This window comes from Lepidochelys olivacea (assembly GCF_965140295.1).
Source record: "Lepidochelys olivacea isolate rLepOli2 genome assembly, chromosome: 4".
NCBI classification, from domain to species: domain Eukaryota; kingdom Metazoa; phylum Chordata; order Testudines; family Cheloniidae; genus Lepidochelys; species Lepidochelys olivacea.
Window position 1 is genome coordinate 58,629,845 of NC_140414.1, and position 17,563 is coordinate 58,647,407.

At 43.0% G+C, this 17,563-nt stretch overlaps 1 protein-coding gene across 3 annotated transcripts in view; it reads right to left on the reverse strand.

Annotated features, from left to right (window-relative positions):
• Window positions 1-17,563, reverse strand: part of RNF150 (ring finger protein 150) — a 211,861-nt gene that overhangs the window by 42,755 nt on the left and 151,543 nt on the right. For all 3 annotated transcript variants that reach the window (XM_084626119.1, XM_084626118.1, XM_084626117.1), the window contains exon 5: window positions 4,436-4,532. In XM_084626119.1, coding sequence (XP_084482245.1) covers window positions 4,436-4,532 — 97 coding nt within the window. The remainder of the gene's footprint in view (window positions 1-4,435; window positions 4,533-17,563) is intronic.

Here is a 17,563-nt window from a genome sequence, read left to right on the forward strand (position 1 = left end):
AAGTGGACAAACTGGAAACAGTTCAGAGGAGACTACAACAATGGACACCTAACCTATGAGGAAAGGTTAAAAAACGGGGCATTTTAGTCTTGAGAAGAGACAACTTAGAGGGGTCTGATAGTCTTCAAATATGTTAAAGGCTGTTATAATGAAGATGGTGATCAATTGTTCTCCATATCCCCTGAAGATAGGACAAGAAGGAATCAGCTTAATCTGCAGCAAGAGAGATTTAGGTTGGATATTAGCAAAAGCTTGCTAAATATAAGGATAATTAAGGATTGGATTAAGCTTCGAAGGGAGGTTGTGGAATCCGTGTCACTGGAGGCTTTTAAAAACAGGTTAGACAAACACTGCCAGGCATGGTCTAAGCATACTTGGTCCTGCCTCAGTGGAGGGGGCTGGACTAGATCACTTCTTGAGGTTCTTTCCAGCCTTACATTTTTATGATTCTATGTTACAAACTTAGCATTACTTTAAAATGGTTCATAATAAAAGAATATATTCATTAAAACAATCTTCATATGATTTTCAGTTCACAGACTAAAGTACAGAATGTAGTCAGACAACAAAAAACCTAAACCACAGTTTGGGGGTTTCGCGTTGGGGAAGAGACTAAATAACAGTTGGCGTGAAGACAAAGTGCATCTGCAAGCATACAAAATTCTAAGCAACTTTGAGCAAAGAACAGGCTTTATCCTGCAAAGACATGAGTCCCACTGAACTAGGAGTATTCATGTGTGTAAAGCTATGCATTATGTTTACTTGCAGGACCAGGGACAAAAATTGCTGGGCACAAACATCCACATTTTTTCCCATTAGATTTCTTTTCAAACAGTTGTTGGAAGCCTTTGAAAGTTCATTTTAAAATCAAATTTGGTTTTGAGGATTATACAATTTAAACAAATAGTCTAAATATATATACACACACACACACGTGCATATATATGTGTACATATATATTTTAGCACTATAACTAAGCAAATGCATAAATGTTTTTCCCCCCAGTTATCCATTTGCTCTTGTGTTCGCAGTTTTTGCTAGAATGAGCTTTTATGACCAATTTTTAAACCCTTAAAAATAGGAGAGAATGGAAAGCCTGACAAATACTAACTAAAGTGGCACAAATGTCATGGTTCAATTTAATTGATCCCATTTTACATGCAGGTTTAATATAATTTTACTTGGAAAAAAACTAAACAGTAGACTTTAATCCTAATAACAAATATTGCTTTTTTAAAATTACTATTTATACCTTGACTGTCAGAGTGACACAGATATATTTTGATACATTTTGTTAGTTACATTAGTTTCTCTAGTTCTCTGTACATATGTGCTTTTAGGGCCCGATTTTAAAAATGGGAATCTTTCCACTGACTTGAATGGCCTTTGCATCAGGTTCTCAATAAAAGGCTCCAACTCAACCAATCTAGTAAAAAAAGTGCAGTTGTTTTCCTGTTCAGATCATGTTTCTGGGGAAGGAGTCAGAATTGAAGGGAGATTATTTTACTTGATATGAGCATCCCAACAATGATGTAGCTCTTTGAAATTGAAAGAAAAAAAAGTTTCCCCTTTAGACACTAAGACCAGAAGAAGCTCAGCTTTGTGAGCTGAATTCACCATCAGCATGCCAGTGAAAGGACTGAGGCCAGACATTTGCTTCTGTAAATGGTGGCAGAATTCATTAAGGGTGGAATGCCTCCAGGGGACCAGGCTGCCTCAGCAGAAAGGAGATACATCTTAATGGGAGCTTCTGGGCACTCACCAGTTTTGAAAATCAGGCTAGTTATTTACATGTCTAAATAGGCTTTAGTTTTAGGCAGCCGTTTAAAAAAAATCTTGGCTATGAAGTAAACTCTGTGATGAAACTGGCATGCAGTGACTTAAAAATTTAGATCTAGTTTTTTTAGAACAATATCAGTTAGAAACTATTATACATTCCTCTTAAAATGGAAATGTAATGCCACATTCATACTCACACAAACCAATTTTCAAATGTACATCACTAAGGTAAGCATACAACTGGCATAAAGACATTCTATTATAAATGGAGCCAGTAGCACTGCTTATAAGCCAAGGTTCCCGACACTTTCCATTATAAGACTGTTTTCAGTCGTTTATAACTTTGCCAAACTGCAACCATTTGGGTTGAAGTTTTCCAAGACAGGTGTTTGCCTCAGATTTTTTTTTAAGGGTAGTGGGGGTAGTTTTGGTTACAACAGTTCAGCAAGAATTGAGAATGAGGTTAGGGAGGGAAAATATGTTTTGCCCATGTTAACCAAATTTGTACAACTGTTTAATTGAGAAGCTGTAGGGCTTCATGCTTTGGAACAGGACTTGAAATTGGGAAGGAGAGTGACCTTTTTGTCACAGATGTGCTTTTTCCAGTACCTATGAAATTCCACTCAAATTTGGCCAAGTTTGAGCCTCTGAAAATATCAATTCACACATGCTCAGTAGAGACCTGTTAAAAGTTAGGCAGCTACATTCTCTGAAGATTGCATCAGTACCAAGCATGATCCAGCTCAGCGGACGCAGGAGCTGAGCAGCACTTTCCTGCAATTGTTCCCCCTGGCAGCCAAGGACTGCTGCGGCATAGGAAGCCATAACTGAGAGGAGGGAGACTGTCTCTCCTGTGCTTTTTTTATGCTCCTCCTTCTGGGGCCCAGGCAGCAAGGAGAAATCAGCCTGACTTGAATGCAGAGGGGTGAAGAGCAGTGGGAGGGGAGGAGAAGCTGGGGAGGGGTGATAGGATTTTGGGGAACAGGGACAGGAATTTATGGGGAAAGAGGATAAAGGGGCTGAATCTTGGGGGGGCAGGGAGTTTGGAGTAAGGAAGCAAAGGGGACAGAGACAGGCTAAGGGCAAAAGAGCATACTCCCCTCCAGAACCTGGAACTGAATGCAGGAGTTCTGAGTGGTTTCTTTTCTGTCAGCAATAGCTGTGAAACCCACTGGCAAAGTGTGCGTCTCATCCCCCGCTAATGGCTGGTCTGCATGCTGCATAACAGCCTACTACTGCTGCAAGTTACTTAGAGATCTGTGGTAAGGGTGGATCTTAAGGTCCTAACCCTGCTGATGACCCACGTGGAAGTCAGTGGAAAAAATAGTATGTGATGATGGAATTAAACAGTAGTGCATACTAGGGAGCTGAATGAAGGTTGAACATGCAGCCTTAACACTGGCATTTCCTAATTTCTGAGTGTTTGACTTTGCAACTTTAACAATCTTTCATTGTAGTTTTTTCTGTATGTAACACACACACACACAAAATCAAGAAGCCTAATTATAATGTATCATTAGAATTATATTATTTGCCTCCTTTTGGCTTTATAATTGTACTAAGTTAATGGACACACCTGCATGATTATTTTATTATTGTGCTATTTCCTAGAATAATAATTTCAGCACTTGTATCAGACTTTTTTCATTTCAGTAATCTGTTTGGATTATATGTCCCCATGTCATTTCACTGCTGCTCTTGGGGGTAACTACATTAGCTGTCCTCATTTGTTCATCTGTTGGCCTTTGTCTCATTTCTTTTGTGTAGTGCTCAGATATGTAATGCTGGCATGCTGCTACCTCAGCTTGGGGACAGTGTATTTACAGCAGCTGTTGGCATACCAACCACCACTGGTTCAGTGTTCAACTTGACAGTCAGGAGATACTTTTTCACAAAGCATAAACCTTGATTAATTTCTTGGTGGAGAAGACACTGAACTGTGAGATACCTGTAAATTTAGGGAAAGTAATTGCTGGCAGAACATGTACTAAGTATATTTGACAATAGAATCCAAAGAGTTAATTGGCAAGTTTTGGCAGGTTTAGAAACAGATCTGAATTTACTAAGTGACTAACAATCTAACATTTTCTTATACTGTAATTACATGAATCTCATATGTTTAATAACATTTCCCCCAAATGATGTTTCATAACTAGAATTCTGAGCGCAAGGCCTGCTGATATGCAAGGATGCCTTAAGAGAGGAAATGGAACCAGACAGAAAAGGCAATGACTTTTGCCATCAGAATCAGAGGCAAACTGCCTTAGAACGATACATTGGGAGAGTTTTTATTTGTACACCCTTTACTTTGAGACAAGGAGGAATGTAGTTAAAAAAATCCAGCCCTGATGTAAAAGAGTAAATAGAAAAGGTTTGTATGTGACTGTACAACCCTGCCACAATTACTTAAAACAATCCAACCCCTCAACAAACCAACCAAGCAACACAGACACACATGCACACCCTCCCAGCCAAAGGGCATGGGGGGGGGAGGGAAGAAGAGAAAAATAGATGTCTGCTTGTGTTCCTGTTAATAAATCAGTGTACCATGGTGATGAATGTGGTAGGAGAACCTAAATAACACACAGATGGGCATGTATACAGGATGGAGGTGTTCTCACTCTATTTTGACTAGCCTGTTGCATGACATGCTTACCGGAATCCCTAGAGCTTTTAGAATGTTCATTTTACACATAGGGCAGGTGCGATGATCTAGCAGCCACGGGTCTACGCAAGATTTATGAAAAAGATGCCTGCAATAAAAAGCAAGATATTTTAATTCAAATCCATCCGAGTGTAGCTTAGAGCTGTTCAGTCATAACCAAGAGTTGCTTCTGAATGTAGTATAATAGGGAGTTTTGAAAGTGTAGTTTTTTGGTATATGACAAGGATTATAAAAGTGCATAGACAGGAGTATAAAATCACTGTACTAAATCTTATTCAGATAAGCACACCGATCCCTGCCTGTTAGAGTTCACTGACAAGGTGCAGAAAGTTAGATGTACAAAATTAGACACCAACAATCAGAGAGCCAAATGTACGTGTAGCAGCAAAGCCAACTTTCTTAAAATGCTATAGACTGCCAGCTGTAACACAGATAAATGAAACGCAGCTTTTGGTAAAGGTCAGATCATGTATATATCTACTGTTGGTTCCATAACACAAAACTGACCCCACCACAGTGACCCAGAACTTTAAATAGCTGTAACATGAAGCCATTTTGCATCTGTTATTATTTTGCAGGATCATGACAGTGTGTAAGCAGAAACCCCCCCGCCTTTTTTTTTTTTTTTTTTTTTTTTGAGAGAGAGAGTGTGAGTGCATGGCCTTTTGGGTGAGGCTCCTCCCCTCCCACCTATTTTCCTGCCCCTCAAAAGCCACCCATGAGAATGAGCATCTTTAGACAAACATTTCTCCCTCTGGAGCCGGTTGATACTATCCCTTCAGCCAATATGAAGTGATCATTAGCAAGACAGTGAAGCCATTCTGCCTACATATTTATCCAGTTATGGGAAATATAGTTTCTTAGCCACAAGTGTCAGTTGTCTAAAGTTGCTTGAACAAACTGGAGGTTGCATACTCAAACATGTAATTTATGCACCTCATTCATTCTTGAGAACATGTTCTGTTATGTTGCATTTGACAGGATAAGCACCTCAGCAGACTCAGAGTACAGAGCAAAGTCCTGCAGTTCTGCTGGGTGAAGAATTTAAGAAATGCTGGGAGAAGAAATTAAGAGAATTTCTCAGGGGGCTCAGATACGAGACAGGGAAGTTGTTTGCTGTCTTTGTGCCTCAGCTGGAGCATCCCTACAGAAAACAGCTCCCAATTTCTTTTAATCACTATAGTATACAGAGAATTATAGCCAGATTTTTTTAGTTATTTGTGAGTACTTCAACTGAAGAGAGGGGATATACCAGGTGCATAGATTGCTGTGAGGAAGAACATTCCGGAAGCCTGACTGCAGCTGAATGGAGTATTGTTGGCACAGTGAGGTGGTCTCCAGTGAGACATTGGAGCAGAGATTTCCTCTCCTGTATCCCATAGATTTTTGTGAAAGCTTGTGGTTTTTCATTATTCATCTGTGGATTTTTATTAGAATAATTGTTGGTTTGTTTCCTGTTAACAAACAGTCAATTTTGCAACATCTTGGACTTTTAATTCATTTAGCCAAGTGTAAGATTCATTGACTTATCTCACACATATGTTTGCTGTCTCCTTGAACATGCCATGTGGCTCTATCTGCTCTGTAACGTTTTGTACCTACACCTTTGGTCCAGCTATACTGTTTCTGAAAAACAGGTACAAAGTTTTCTCATGTAACCATAGCCTCAACACCTAAATCTTTGTGTAGTAGTCTGAAAATACACTCACCCACCTAAAAGTCTGATTTACATATAGAAGACTTAAGCAAAAATCAGGAGGAGGACGCTTTTATTCTGAAATAAGAGTGTCCATACTTAGATTTGCATCAAAATAACAAAAGCTGTGAATTAAACATATTTCGGTTATTTCAATGCAAATTTATGTGTAGAGCAGTCCTAAATACCTTTTCTCTAGCAATTAACAGATGTGCAACATTGTGCATGTCGAAAAAAGAAAAGGAGTACTTGTGGCACCTTAGAGACTAACCAATTTATTGAGCATAAGCTTTCGTGAGCTACAGCTCACTTCATCGGATGCATACTGTGGGAAGTGTAGAAGATCTTTTTATATACACACAAAGCATGAAAAAATACCTCCTCCCACCCCACTCTTCTGCTGCTAATAGCTTATCTAAAGTGATCACTCTCCTTACAATGTGTATGATAATCAAGTTGGGCCATTTCCAGCACAAATCCAGGTTTTCTCACCCTCCCAACCCCCCCCCCCCACAGGAGGTAATGTTGTCATCATGAATAGGTCGTAATATGAACAAGAGGCTGCTCGGCAGCTCTCCAGCACCACTTTCTACAAGCCATTACCCTCTGATCCCACTGAGAGTTACCAAAAGAAACTACAGCATTTGCTTAAGAAACTCCCTGAAAAAGCACAAGATCAAATCCGCACAGACACACCCCTGGAACCCCAACCTGGGATATTCTATCTACTACCCAAGATCCATAAACCTGGAAATCCTGGGCGCCCCATCATCTCAGGCATTGGCACCCTGACAGCAGGATTGTCTGGCTATGTAGACTCCCTCCTCAGGCCCTACGCTACCAGCACTCCCAGCTACCTTCGAGACACCACTGACTTCCTGAGGAAACTACAATCCATCGGTGATCTTCCTGATAACACCATCTTGGCCACTATGGATGTAGAAGCCCTCTACACCAACATTTCACACAAAGATGGACTACAAGCCATCAAGAACACTATCCCCGATATTGTCACGGCTAACCTGGTGGCTGAACTTTGTGACTTTGTCCTTACCCATAACTATTTTACATTTGGGGACAATGTACACCTTCAGATCAGCGGCACTGCTATGGGTACCCGCATGGCCCCACAGTATGCCAACATTTTTATGGCTGACTTAGAACAACGCTTCCTCAGCTCTCGTCCCCTAACGCCCCTACTCTACTTGCGCTATATTGATGACATCTTCGTCATCTGGACCCATGGAAAAGAAGCCCTTGAGGAATTCCACCATGATTTCAACAATTTCCATCCCACCATCAACCTCAGCCTGGTCCAGTCCACACAAGAGATCCACTTTCTGGACACTTCAGTGCTAATAAACGATGATCACATAAACACCCCCCTATACCGGAAACCTACTGACCGCTATTCCTACCTACCTGCCTCCAGCTTTCACCCTGACCACACCACACGATCCATCGTCTACAGCCAAGCTCTGCGATACAACCGCATTTGCTCCAACCCCTCAGACAGAGACAAACACCTACAAGAGCTCTATCAAGCATTCTTACAACTACAATACCCACCTGCGGAAGTGAAGAAACAGATTGATAGAGCCAGAAGAGTTCCCAGAAGTCTCCCACTACAGGACAGGCCTAACAAAGAAAATAACAGAAGGCCACGAGCCGTCACCTTCAGCCCCCAACTAAAACCCCTCCAACGCATTATTAAGGATCTACAACCTATCCTGAAGGATGACCCAACACTCTCACAAATCTTGGGAGACAGGCCAGTCCTTGCCTGCAGACAGCCCCCCAACCGGAAGCAAATACTCACCAGCAACCACATACCACACAACAGAACCACTAACCCAGGAACCTATCCTTGCAACAAAGCCCGTTGCCAACTGTGCCCACAGATCTATTCAGGCGACACCATCACAGGGCCCAATAACATCAGCTACACTATCAGAGGCTCGTTCACCTGCACATCCACCAATGTGATATATGCCATCGTGTGCCAGCAATGCCCCTCTGCCATGTACACTGGTCAAACTGGACAGTCTCTATGTAAAAGAATAAATGGACACAAATCAGATGTCAAGAATTATAACATTCATAAACCAGTCGGAGAACACTTCTGTCAAGGTTCCTCCCCCACTCTGAACTCTAGGGTACAGATGTGGGGACCTGCATGAAAAACCTCCTAAGCTTATCTTTACCAGCTTAGGTCAAAACTTCCCCAAGGTACAAAATATTACCCCCGTTATCCTTGGAATGGCCGCTACCACCACCAAACTAATACTGGTTACTGGGGAAGAGCTGTTTGGACGCGTCCTTCCCCCCAAAATACTTCCCAAAACCTTGCACCCCACTTCCTGGACAAGGTTTGGTAAAAAGCCTCACCAATTTGCCTAGGTGACTACAGACCCAGACCCTTGGATCTTAAGAACAATGAACAATCCTCCCAACACTTGCACCCCCCCTTTCCTGGGAAATGTTGGATAAAAAGCCTCACCAATTTGCATAGGTGACCACAGACCCAAACCCTTGGATCTGAGAACAATGAAAAAGCATTCAGTGTTTTACAAGAAGACTTTTAATAAAAAATAGAAGTAAATAGAAATAAAGAAATCCCCCCTGTAAAATCAGGATGGTATATATCTTACAGGGTAATTAGATTCAAAAACATAGAGAACCCCTCTAGGCAAAACCTTAAGTTACAAAAAAGATACACAGACAGAAATAGTTATTCTATTCAGCACAATTCTTTTCTCAGCCATTTAAAGAAATCATAATCTAACACATACCTAGCTAGATTACTTACTAAAAGTTCTAAGACTCCATTCCTGTTCTGTCCCCGGCCAAGACGACTACAGACAGACACACAAAACCTTTGTTTCTCTCCCTCCTCCCAGCTTTTGAAAGTATCTTGTCTCCTCATTGGTCATTTTGGTCAGGTGCCAGCGAGGTTACCTTTAGCTTCTTAACCCTTTACAGGTGAGAGGAGCTTTCCCCTGGCCAGGAGGGATTTCAAAGGGGTTTACCCTTCCCTTTATATTTATGACACGCCCCCCAAATCTCAGCTAGGGTGAAACACTGGCTGGGATTTCTTCCTGGAGCTCTAGGAAAACAGAGTTAATAAGACACATGCATCTCTAAATATACTACCAAGTACATAAAGACTAACAATATTTTCCACATCTCAAGGACGATTTTAACCAGTTGATTCTGGGAAACTTTCACGGGAGAGTGCATCAGCCACTTTGTTAGAAGCTCCTGAGATGTGTTGGATGTCGAAATCAAAATCTTGGAGAGCTAAACTCCACCGAAGAAGTTTTTTGTTAGTTTCTTTGACGGTGTGAAGCCACTTTAGTGCAGCATGGTCGGTTTGCAGGTGGAAACGCCGTCCCCAAACATATGGGCGTAGCTTTTCCAGAGCGTAGACAATGGCATAACATTCTTTTTCAGTGACTGACCAGTTGCTTTCCCTCTCAGACAGTTTTTTGCTGAGAAACACTACAGGGTGGAATTCTTGATCAGGTCCTTTCTGCATTAAAACTGCTCCCACACCACGCTCGGATGCATCTGTGGTTACTAGGAACGGTTTGTCAAAGTCTGGGGCCCTTAGTACAGGGTCAGACATGAGTGTCGCTTTAAGCTTGTTAAAGGCCTTCTGACACTTTCCGGTCCACTGAACAGCATTTGGCTGTTTCTTTTTGGTTAGGTCTGTCAGTGGGGCAGCGATTTGGCTGTAGTGCGGTACAAATCGTCTGTAATAACCGGCCAAGCCTAAGAAGGATTGAACCTGTTTCTTTGACTTTGGGACAGGCCACTTTTGGATAGCATCCACTTTGGCCTGTAGGGGGCTGATAGTTCCTTGACCCACCTGGTGTCCAAGGTAAGTCACTCTGTTTAGGCCTATTTGACACTTCTTAGCCTTAACAGTTAGTCCTGCCTCCCTTATGCGCTCAAGGACTTTTTGTAGATGTTCCAGGTGGTCTGCCCAGGAATCCGAAAATATGGCCACATCGTCAAGGTAGGCGACTGCATATTCTCCTAATCCCGCTAGGAGACCATCTACAAGTCTTTGGAAAGTGGCGGGTGCATTTCGCAGCCCGAAAGGGAGTACATTAAATTCATACAGCCCGAGATGTGTGATGAAGGCTGACCTTTCCTTGGCAGATTCATCTAGCGGTACCTGCCAGTACCCCTTGGTTAAGTCCAAGGTAGAGATGAACTGGGCCCTTCCCAGTTTCTCTAATAGTTCATCTGTGCGTGGCATGGGATAGTTGTCTGGGCGAGTTACAGCATTTAGCTTACGGTAGTCCACGCAAAAACGTATTTCCCCATCTGGTTTGGGAACTAGAACCACTGGAGATGCCCATGCACTTTCAGAGGGGCGGATTACACCCATCTGTAACATATCCTGGATCTCCCGTTCTATAGCAGTTTTAGCTTGAGGAGACACCCGGTAAGGTTGGACCCTAATTGGGTGAGCATTACCTGTGTCAATGGAGTGGTATGCCCGTTCAGTCAGTCCTGGGGTGGCTGAGAACGTTGGCGCGTAGCTAGTGCACAGCTCCTGGATCTGCTGTCGCTGCATACGCCCAAGGGTCATGGAGAGGTTCACCTCTTCCACACCACCAGCACATTTCCCTTCGTAGTAGACACCTTCAGGCCACTCAGCGTCGTCTCCTCCCTGGGCTGTAAACTGACAAACCTTTAATTCTCTGGAATAAAAGGGCTTTAGAGAATTAATATGATACACCTTAGGCTTTCGGTTGGAGGTGGGGAATGCTATGAGATAATTAACAGCTCCCAGGCGCTCCTGGACCACGAATGGCCCTTCCCACGATGCTTCCATTTTATGGGCCTGGAGCGCCTTTAAGACCATGACCTGGTCTCCTACTTTGAAGGAACGCTCTCTGGCATGTTTATCATACCAGGCTTTTTGCTCTTTTTGAGCATCCTGTAAGTTTTCTCTAGCAAGGGCTAAAGAGGTTCGGAGGGTGTTTTGTAGGTTGGTTACAAAGTCCAGAATGTTAGTTCCTGGAGAAGGTGTAAATCCCTCCCATTGCTGCTTCACCAACTGCAATGGCCCCTTAACCTCACGGCCATATACAAGTTCAAATGGGGAAAACCCTAAACTGGGATGTGGTACAGCTCTGTAGGCAAAGAGCAACTGCTGCAATACTAGGTCCCAATCATTGGAGTGCTCATTTACGAATTTACGTATCATGGCCCCCAAAGTTCCATTAAACTTCTCCACCATGCCATTTGTTTGATGATGGTAAGGAGTGGCAACCAAGTGATTTACCCCATGAGCTTCCCAAAGGTTTTTCATAGTTCCTGCCAGGAAATTAGTCCCTGCATCTGTGAGGATGTCGGAGGGCCAACCTACCCTGGCAAAAATGTCTGCTAGTGCCTGGCACACACTTTTAGCCCTGGTGTTGCTTAGAGCTACTGCTTCCGGCCATCGGGTGGCAAAATCCATGAAAGTCAGTATGTACTGCTTTCCTCTGGGTGTCTTTTTCGGAAAAGGACCCAGAATATCCACAGCTACTCGCTGAAATGGAACTTCAATGATGGGGAGTGGCTGGAGAGGAGCTTTGACCTGGTCTTGGGGTTTTCCCACTCTTTGGCACACCTCACAAGACTGGACATAGGTAGAAACATCCTTGCCCATTCCCTCCCAGTGGAATGACCCCCCCAAACGGTCTTTGGTCCTGTTCACCCCAGCATGGCCACTAGGGTGATCATGGGCTAAGCTCAAGAGCTTGGCCCGGTATTTAGTTGGAACTACCAACTGTCTCTGAGGATGCCAGTCTTCCTGGTGTCCCCCAGAAAGAGTTTCCTTGTATAAAAGTCCTCTTTCTACAACAAACCTGGATCGATTAGAAGAGCTGAGAGGCGGTGGGTTGCTCCGTGCCGCCGTCCAAGCTCTCTGGAGGCTTTCATCTGCTTCCTGTTCGGTCTGGAACTGTTCCCTTGATGCTGGAGACATCAGTTCCTCATTGGATTGGGGACATAGGCTTGGTCCCTCTGGAAGCGATATAGGAGATGGAGCTGTTTCTGTTGACTGTGAACCGCTCTCCGCTGGTGCACTATGTTGGGATTCAGGCTCCGGCTGAGCCTCTTGTGTAGGGTTATCGGCTGCTGCCAGTTCAGGTTCGGTGGGGCCCTCTGGTGTTGAGGTTGCAAGTACAGGATTCAGTGCTGGCACGGGGTCTGGTGTTGGTTGTTTGGCTGGTTCCGGTTCTGGGACTGGTTCCGTCTGGGTCTCTGGGACTGGATCCACTACTGCTGTTGCAGACATTGGCCTGGGGTCCAGGTCCATCACCTCTGACTGGGTCCTGATAGAAGTTTCCGGAACAGAGCTAGGCCTCACGGCTTGTTTAGCCTGGTTGCGGGTGACCATTCCCACCCTCTTGGCCTGCTTCACATGATTGGCCAAGTCTTCCCCCAACAGCATGGAGATGGGATAATCATCATAGACTGCAAAAGTCCACATTCCTGACCAGCCCTTGTACTGGACAGGCAACTTGGCTGTAGGCAAATTGAAAGAGTTGGACTTGAAGGGTTGAATCGTCACTTGGATCTCTGGGTTGATTAAATTGGGGTCCACTAAGGAAGCATGGATAGCTGACACTTGTGCTCCGGTGTCCCTCCACGCGGTGACCTTCTTCCCACCCACACTCACAGTTTCCCTCCGCTCCAAGGGTATCTGGGAGGTATCTGGGCCTGTGGACCTCTGGTGTGATTCCGGTGCAATGAACTGTAACCTGTTGGGGTTCTTGGGGCAGTTGGCCTTTACATGCCCCAGCTCGTTACATTTAAAACATCGTCCAGCTGACGGGTCACCGGGGCGAGGTGGGTTGCTGGAGAACGGGGTGGTGGGACAATAAGGGGTCTGGAGGGTTCTTTGGGAGGTAGGTGGGGCTTTGGGCGGCCCCCGGTAATAGGGTGTGGTCTGGGGTGGTCCCTTCTGGTCTCCGCTCCAACTGCGACCAGTTTTCTTCTTCTCTGCCACCTCCACCCATCTGGCTCCAATCTCTCCTGCCTCAATTACAGTTTTGGGTTTCCCATCTAGGATGTATCTTTCTATTTCCTCAGGAACACCCTCTAAGAATTGTTCCATTTGCATTAGGAAGGGCAAATTTACTGGAGATTCAACACTTGCTCCTGATATCCAGGCATCCCAATGTTTTACAATGTGGTAGGCATGTCGGGTAAATGACATGTCTGGTTTCCACCTTAGGGCTCTGAACCTCCGACGAGACTGCTCGGGTGTTATCCCCATTCTGACTCTCGCCTTGGATTTAAACAGTTCATACTTGTTCATGTGTTCTTTAGGCATTTCAGCTGCCACCTCAGCTAAGGGTCCACTGAGCTGCGGCCTCAGCTCTACCATGTATTGGTCAGTAGAGATGTTGTACCCAAGGCAGGCCCTTTCGAAGTTTTCTAAGAAGGCCTCAGTATCATCACCTGCCTTGTAGGTGGGGAACTTTCTGGGATGGGAAGTGGTACCTGGAGAAGGATTGCTAGGGTTTGTTGGTATATTCTGCTGGGCCTTTATCCTCTCCATCTCCTCCACATGCTTCCTTGCCTCCATTTCCCTCTTGTGGGCAGCCTCCTGTACCTCCTTCTCCAGCCGCATGAGTTCTATCTGTCTTTCATGTTCCCTTTGTTTTTCCTCAGCCTGAAATTTGGCTAATTCCAGCTGTAGTCGAGCTGAGGATTTGGCCATTCTAACCTCTCTGTTTTTAACTAACTTTACACCCGAGGTTTAGAAATAAACAAACAAAACTTGGCTGTAAACTTTTGCTGTGCTGGAATAGAGTACCTATTCTCTGATAGTGATTGTCAGCCTACAGAAAAAGACAATTCCCTTGTCTCTGCTCTGGGCCCAAATTAAAGCAAAAAACCTCCAACTACTTGGAAAACTGCTTACCCAGCCCAAAGAAAAAAAAAATTTCTTTTCAAACCTGTGCTCCTTGTAAAACAAAAAAAAAAAAAAATCAAAATCCTAAAAAAAAACCCTGCCACTTTTGTCTCCAGGCAAATGGGTAGAGCACACACCCCTTTTTACTTTTAGGAAGAAAAGAAAAAAAAAAAACCTCTGGGTTGGAAGACTGTGAATTTCCCTGCAGGAGTTAAGTACCCTGCCTCCAGGCAAGAAAACCTGCAATTCACAAGATAATCCCCTTTTGTCTCTGCTTGGCCACAAAGCAGAGAGAAACCAAGCTGCTTTCAGTTTCAAAGCTGCCTTCTGGACTTCCTAAAAATTCCTTTTTAAAATCTGTATTTCTAGTTCAAAAAATCTCAACTGGATCTCAAAATGATTTCAGGTTAATCCCACCACTGTGCCACCATGTCAAGGTTCCTCCCCCACTCTGAACTCTAGGGTACAGATGTGGGGACCTGCATGAAAAACCTCCTAAGCTTATCTTTACCAGCTTAGGTCAAAACTTCCCCAAGGTACAAAATATTACCCCCGTTATCCTTGGAATGGCCGCTACCACCACCAAACTAATACTGGTTACTGGGGAAGAGCTGTTTGGACGCGTCCTTCCCCCCAAAATACTTCCCAAAACCTTGCACCCCACTTCCTGGACAAGGTTTGGTAAAAAGCCTCACCAATTTGCCTAGGTGACTACAGACCCAGACCCTTGGATCTTAAGAACAATGAACAATCCTCCCAACACTTGCACCCCCCCTTTCCTGGGAAATGTTGGATAAAAAGCCTCACCAATTTGCATAGGTGACCACAGACCCAAACCCTTGGATCTGAGAACAATGAAAAAGCATTCAGTGTTTTACAAGAAGACTTTTAATAAAAAATAGAAGTAAATAGAAATAAAGAAATCCCCCCTGTAAAATCAGGATGGTATATATCTTACAGGGTAATTAGATTCAAAAACATAGAGAACCCCTCTAGGCAAAACCTTAAGTTACAAAAAAGATACACAGACAGAAATAGTTATTCTATTCAGCACAATTCTTTTCTCAGCCATTTAAAGAAATCATAATCTAACACATACCTAGCTAGATTACTTACTAAAAGTTCTAAGACTCCATTCCTGTTCTGTCCCCGGCCAAGACGACTACAGACAGACACACAAAACCTTTGTTTCTCTCCCTCCTCCCAGCTTTTGAAAGTATCTTGTCTCCTCATTGGTCATTTTGGTCAGGTGCCAGCGAGGTTACCTTTAGCTTCTTAACCCTTTACAGGTGAGAGGAGCTTTCCCCTGGCCAGGAGGGATTTCAAAGGGGTTTACCCTTCCCTTTATATTTATGACAACTTCAATCTCTCTGGTCACGCTATTACAGACATGAAAGTTGTGATATTACAACAAAAAAACCTTCAAATTTAGACTCCAGCGAGAAACTGTTGAATTGGAATTCATTTGCAAATTTGATACAATTAACTTAGGCTTGAATAGAGACTGGGAGTGGGTAAGTCATTATGCAAGGTAACCTATTTCCCCTTGTTTTTTCCTACCCCCCCCCCCAGACGTTCTTGTTAAACCCTGGATTTGTGCTGGAAATGGCCCACCTTGATTATCATACACATTGTAAGGAGAGTGGTCACTTTAGATAAGCTATTAGCAGCAGGAGAGTGGGGTGGGAGGAGGTATTTTTTCATGCTTTGTGTGTATATAAAAATACCTTCTACACTTTCCAGAGTATGCATCTGATGAAGTGAGCTGTAGCTCACGAAAGCTCATGCTCAAATAAATTGGTTAGTCTCTAAGGTGCCACAAGTACTCCTTTTCTTTTTGCGAATACAGACTAACACGGCTGTTACTCTGAAACCTGTCATTGTGCATGTCAAATTTCAGCTCAACGTTGACAGCTGAGGTATTATAAAAAAGCCCTGCCAACTGGAGTGTTAATAAGTCTTTTTACTCTATGCAAGTCTATATTTCCCTGTGCATGCACTAGCCCTTCCCCATTTGCAGTTCCTCTATATGAATGCATACAAAGCCACCAACTAACAGCGGTAGGGCAGGTTTACAAACTGTCTTAATGCTAGGTACTGAGCTAGTAGATCAATAGTATAAATTCTCTCTTCACAGCAGGTATTATCTCTGTGAGAAATGCAGAATCACCTTGCATACCCAAATAGTCATGTTTAAATTAAGAACACTGCATGCAAAGTAATAATTTTGCTTTGCTATTCCATCCCAATATTTAAAAAACAGCATCCCACACATAAAGATGTATCCATCCTTCCAGTTAGTTGGAAGAGAGACAGAGGTACATTCTCATCAGTGTTAATTTTTAACATCTGTTCCGTTGAACGGTCTTTGTAAGTGGCATCATCCCATTCACGAGCTGGATTTAACACTAAACAGTATGAAAAATACAAATCTAAAAATGCATGAAATTTCATCAGACCCTATTACTCACTTCACTTGGCTCCCTTTCCTACTACTTCAACAGGAAATTGATCGCTTGGGAATAAGAGTTACAAGGAAATTACAGTATTCCATTTTAAACTGACACTGACTTCGCACAGCTGTGGCACAGAAAATCTGTTCTTGGAATCTGAAACTAGTCTAATTATATCACTTGGCTGTAATACCGAAGTTTGTCAGACCTCATCCGATACCGTATGTCAACATGATTAATGTAAATGAAGCATCATGATACTTAAAGTTAAAACCACCACTTTACTAACGTTACAAAGGTTCACAACTCCACTTCCAAAACAACATTCACCATGTTGGGTAGAGAACCAAATGCATCAAATTTCCATCTCTGCACTATATTAACCTCCTTCCTTCCCCTTCTCCCAAGAGATATGTATTCAACATATAATCGCCAGACAAACATTTTGAGTGAGCAGGCGATATAAAAATTACATATAATCCCCAAGTAGCTACTTTGTGAAACAATGAATAAGAAATGTTTTACATTTAAAATGTGTAAATAAAATATCTTGAATGTGTTGATTTATGCAGAATACTGAACTGAAAGTCAATGTCTTACTTTTCAGCTATTTGAAGGAGCAATTTCAAATATTCTTAGTGTTGATTTTTTTTTAATAGTGTGCCCATGTTCATAGGCTAGTATATGTTTAACTGCCAACGTTTAATCTTGATTTGGGCAAAAATAATCAGTGCAAGCTTTCAAAAAGCTCAGATATTCGCTATGCTCTTGAAAAATGGACAAAAAAAATCTGTTTCTGATCAAGAATATATAACCTGAGTGATGTGTAAAATCAGATCAAGTCATTCAGGCATAGATGAGAAAGGCCCCCTTTGTGTTCAAGTTCAAGCTTTGCAAGCCTTAATCAGGCTGCAGATCACATTGCAACATTTCATAATGTTTGTTAGTCAGATAGTGTGTGGAATTTTCATGCTTTACAGACATTTACCTCAAGTTTGGCTGTTCCTAAAAATTAATTGGTTTGAAAGAAAATTATTCTAAAA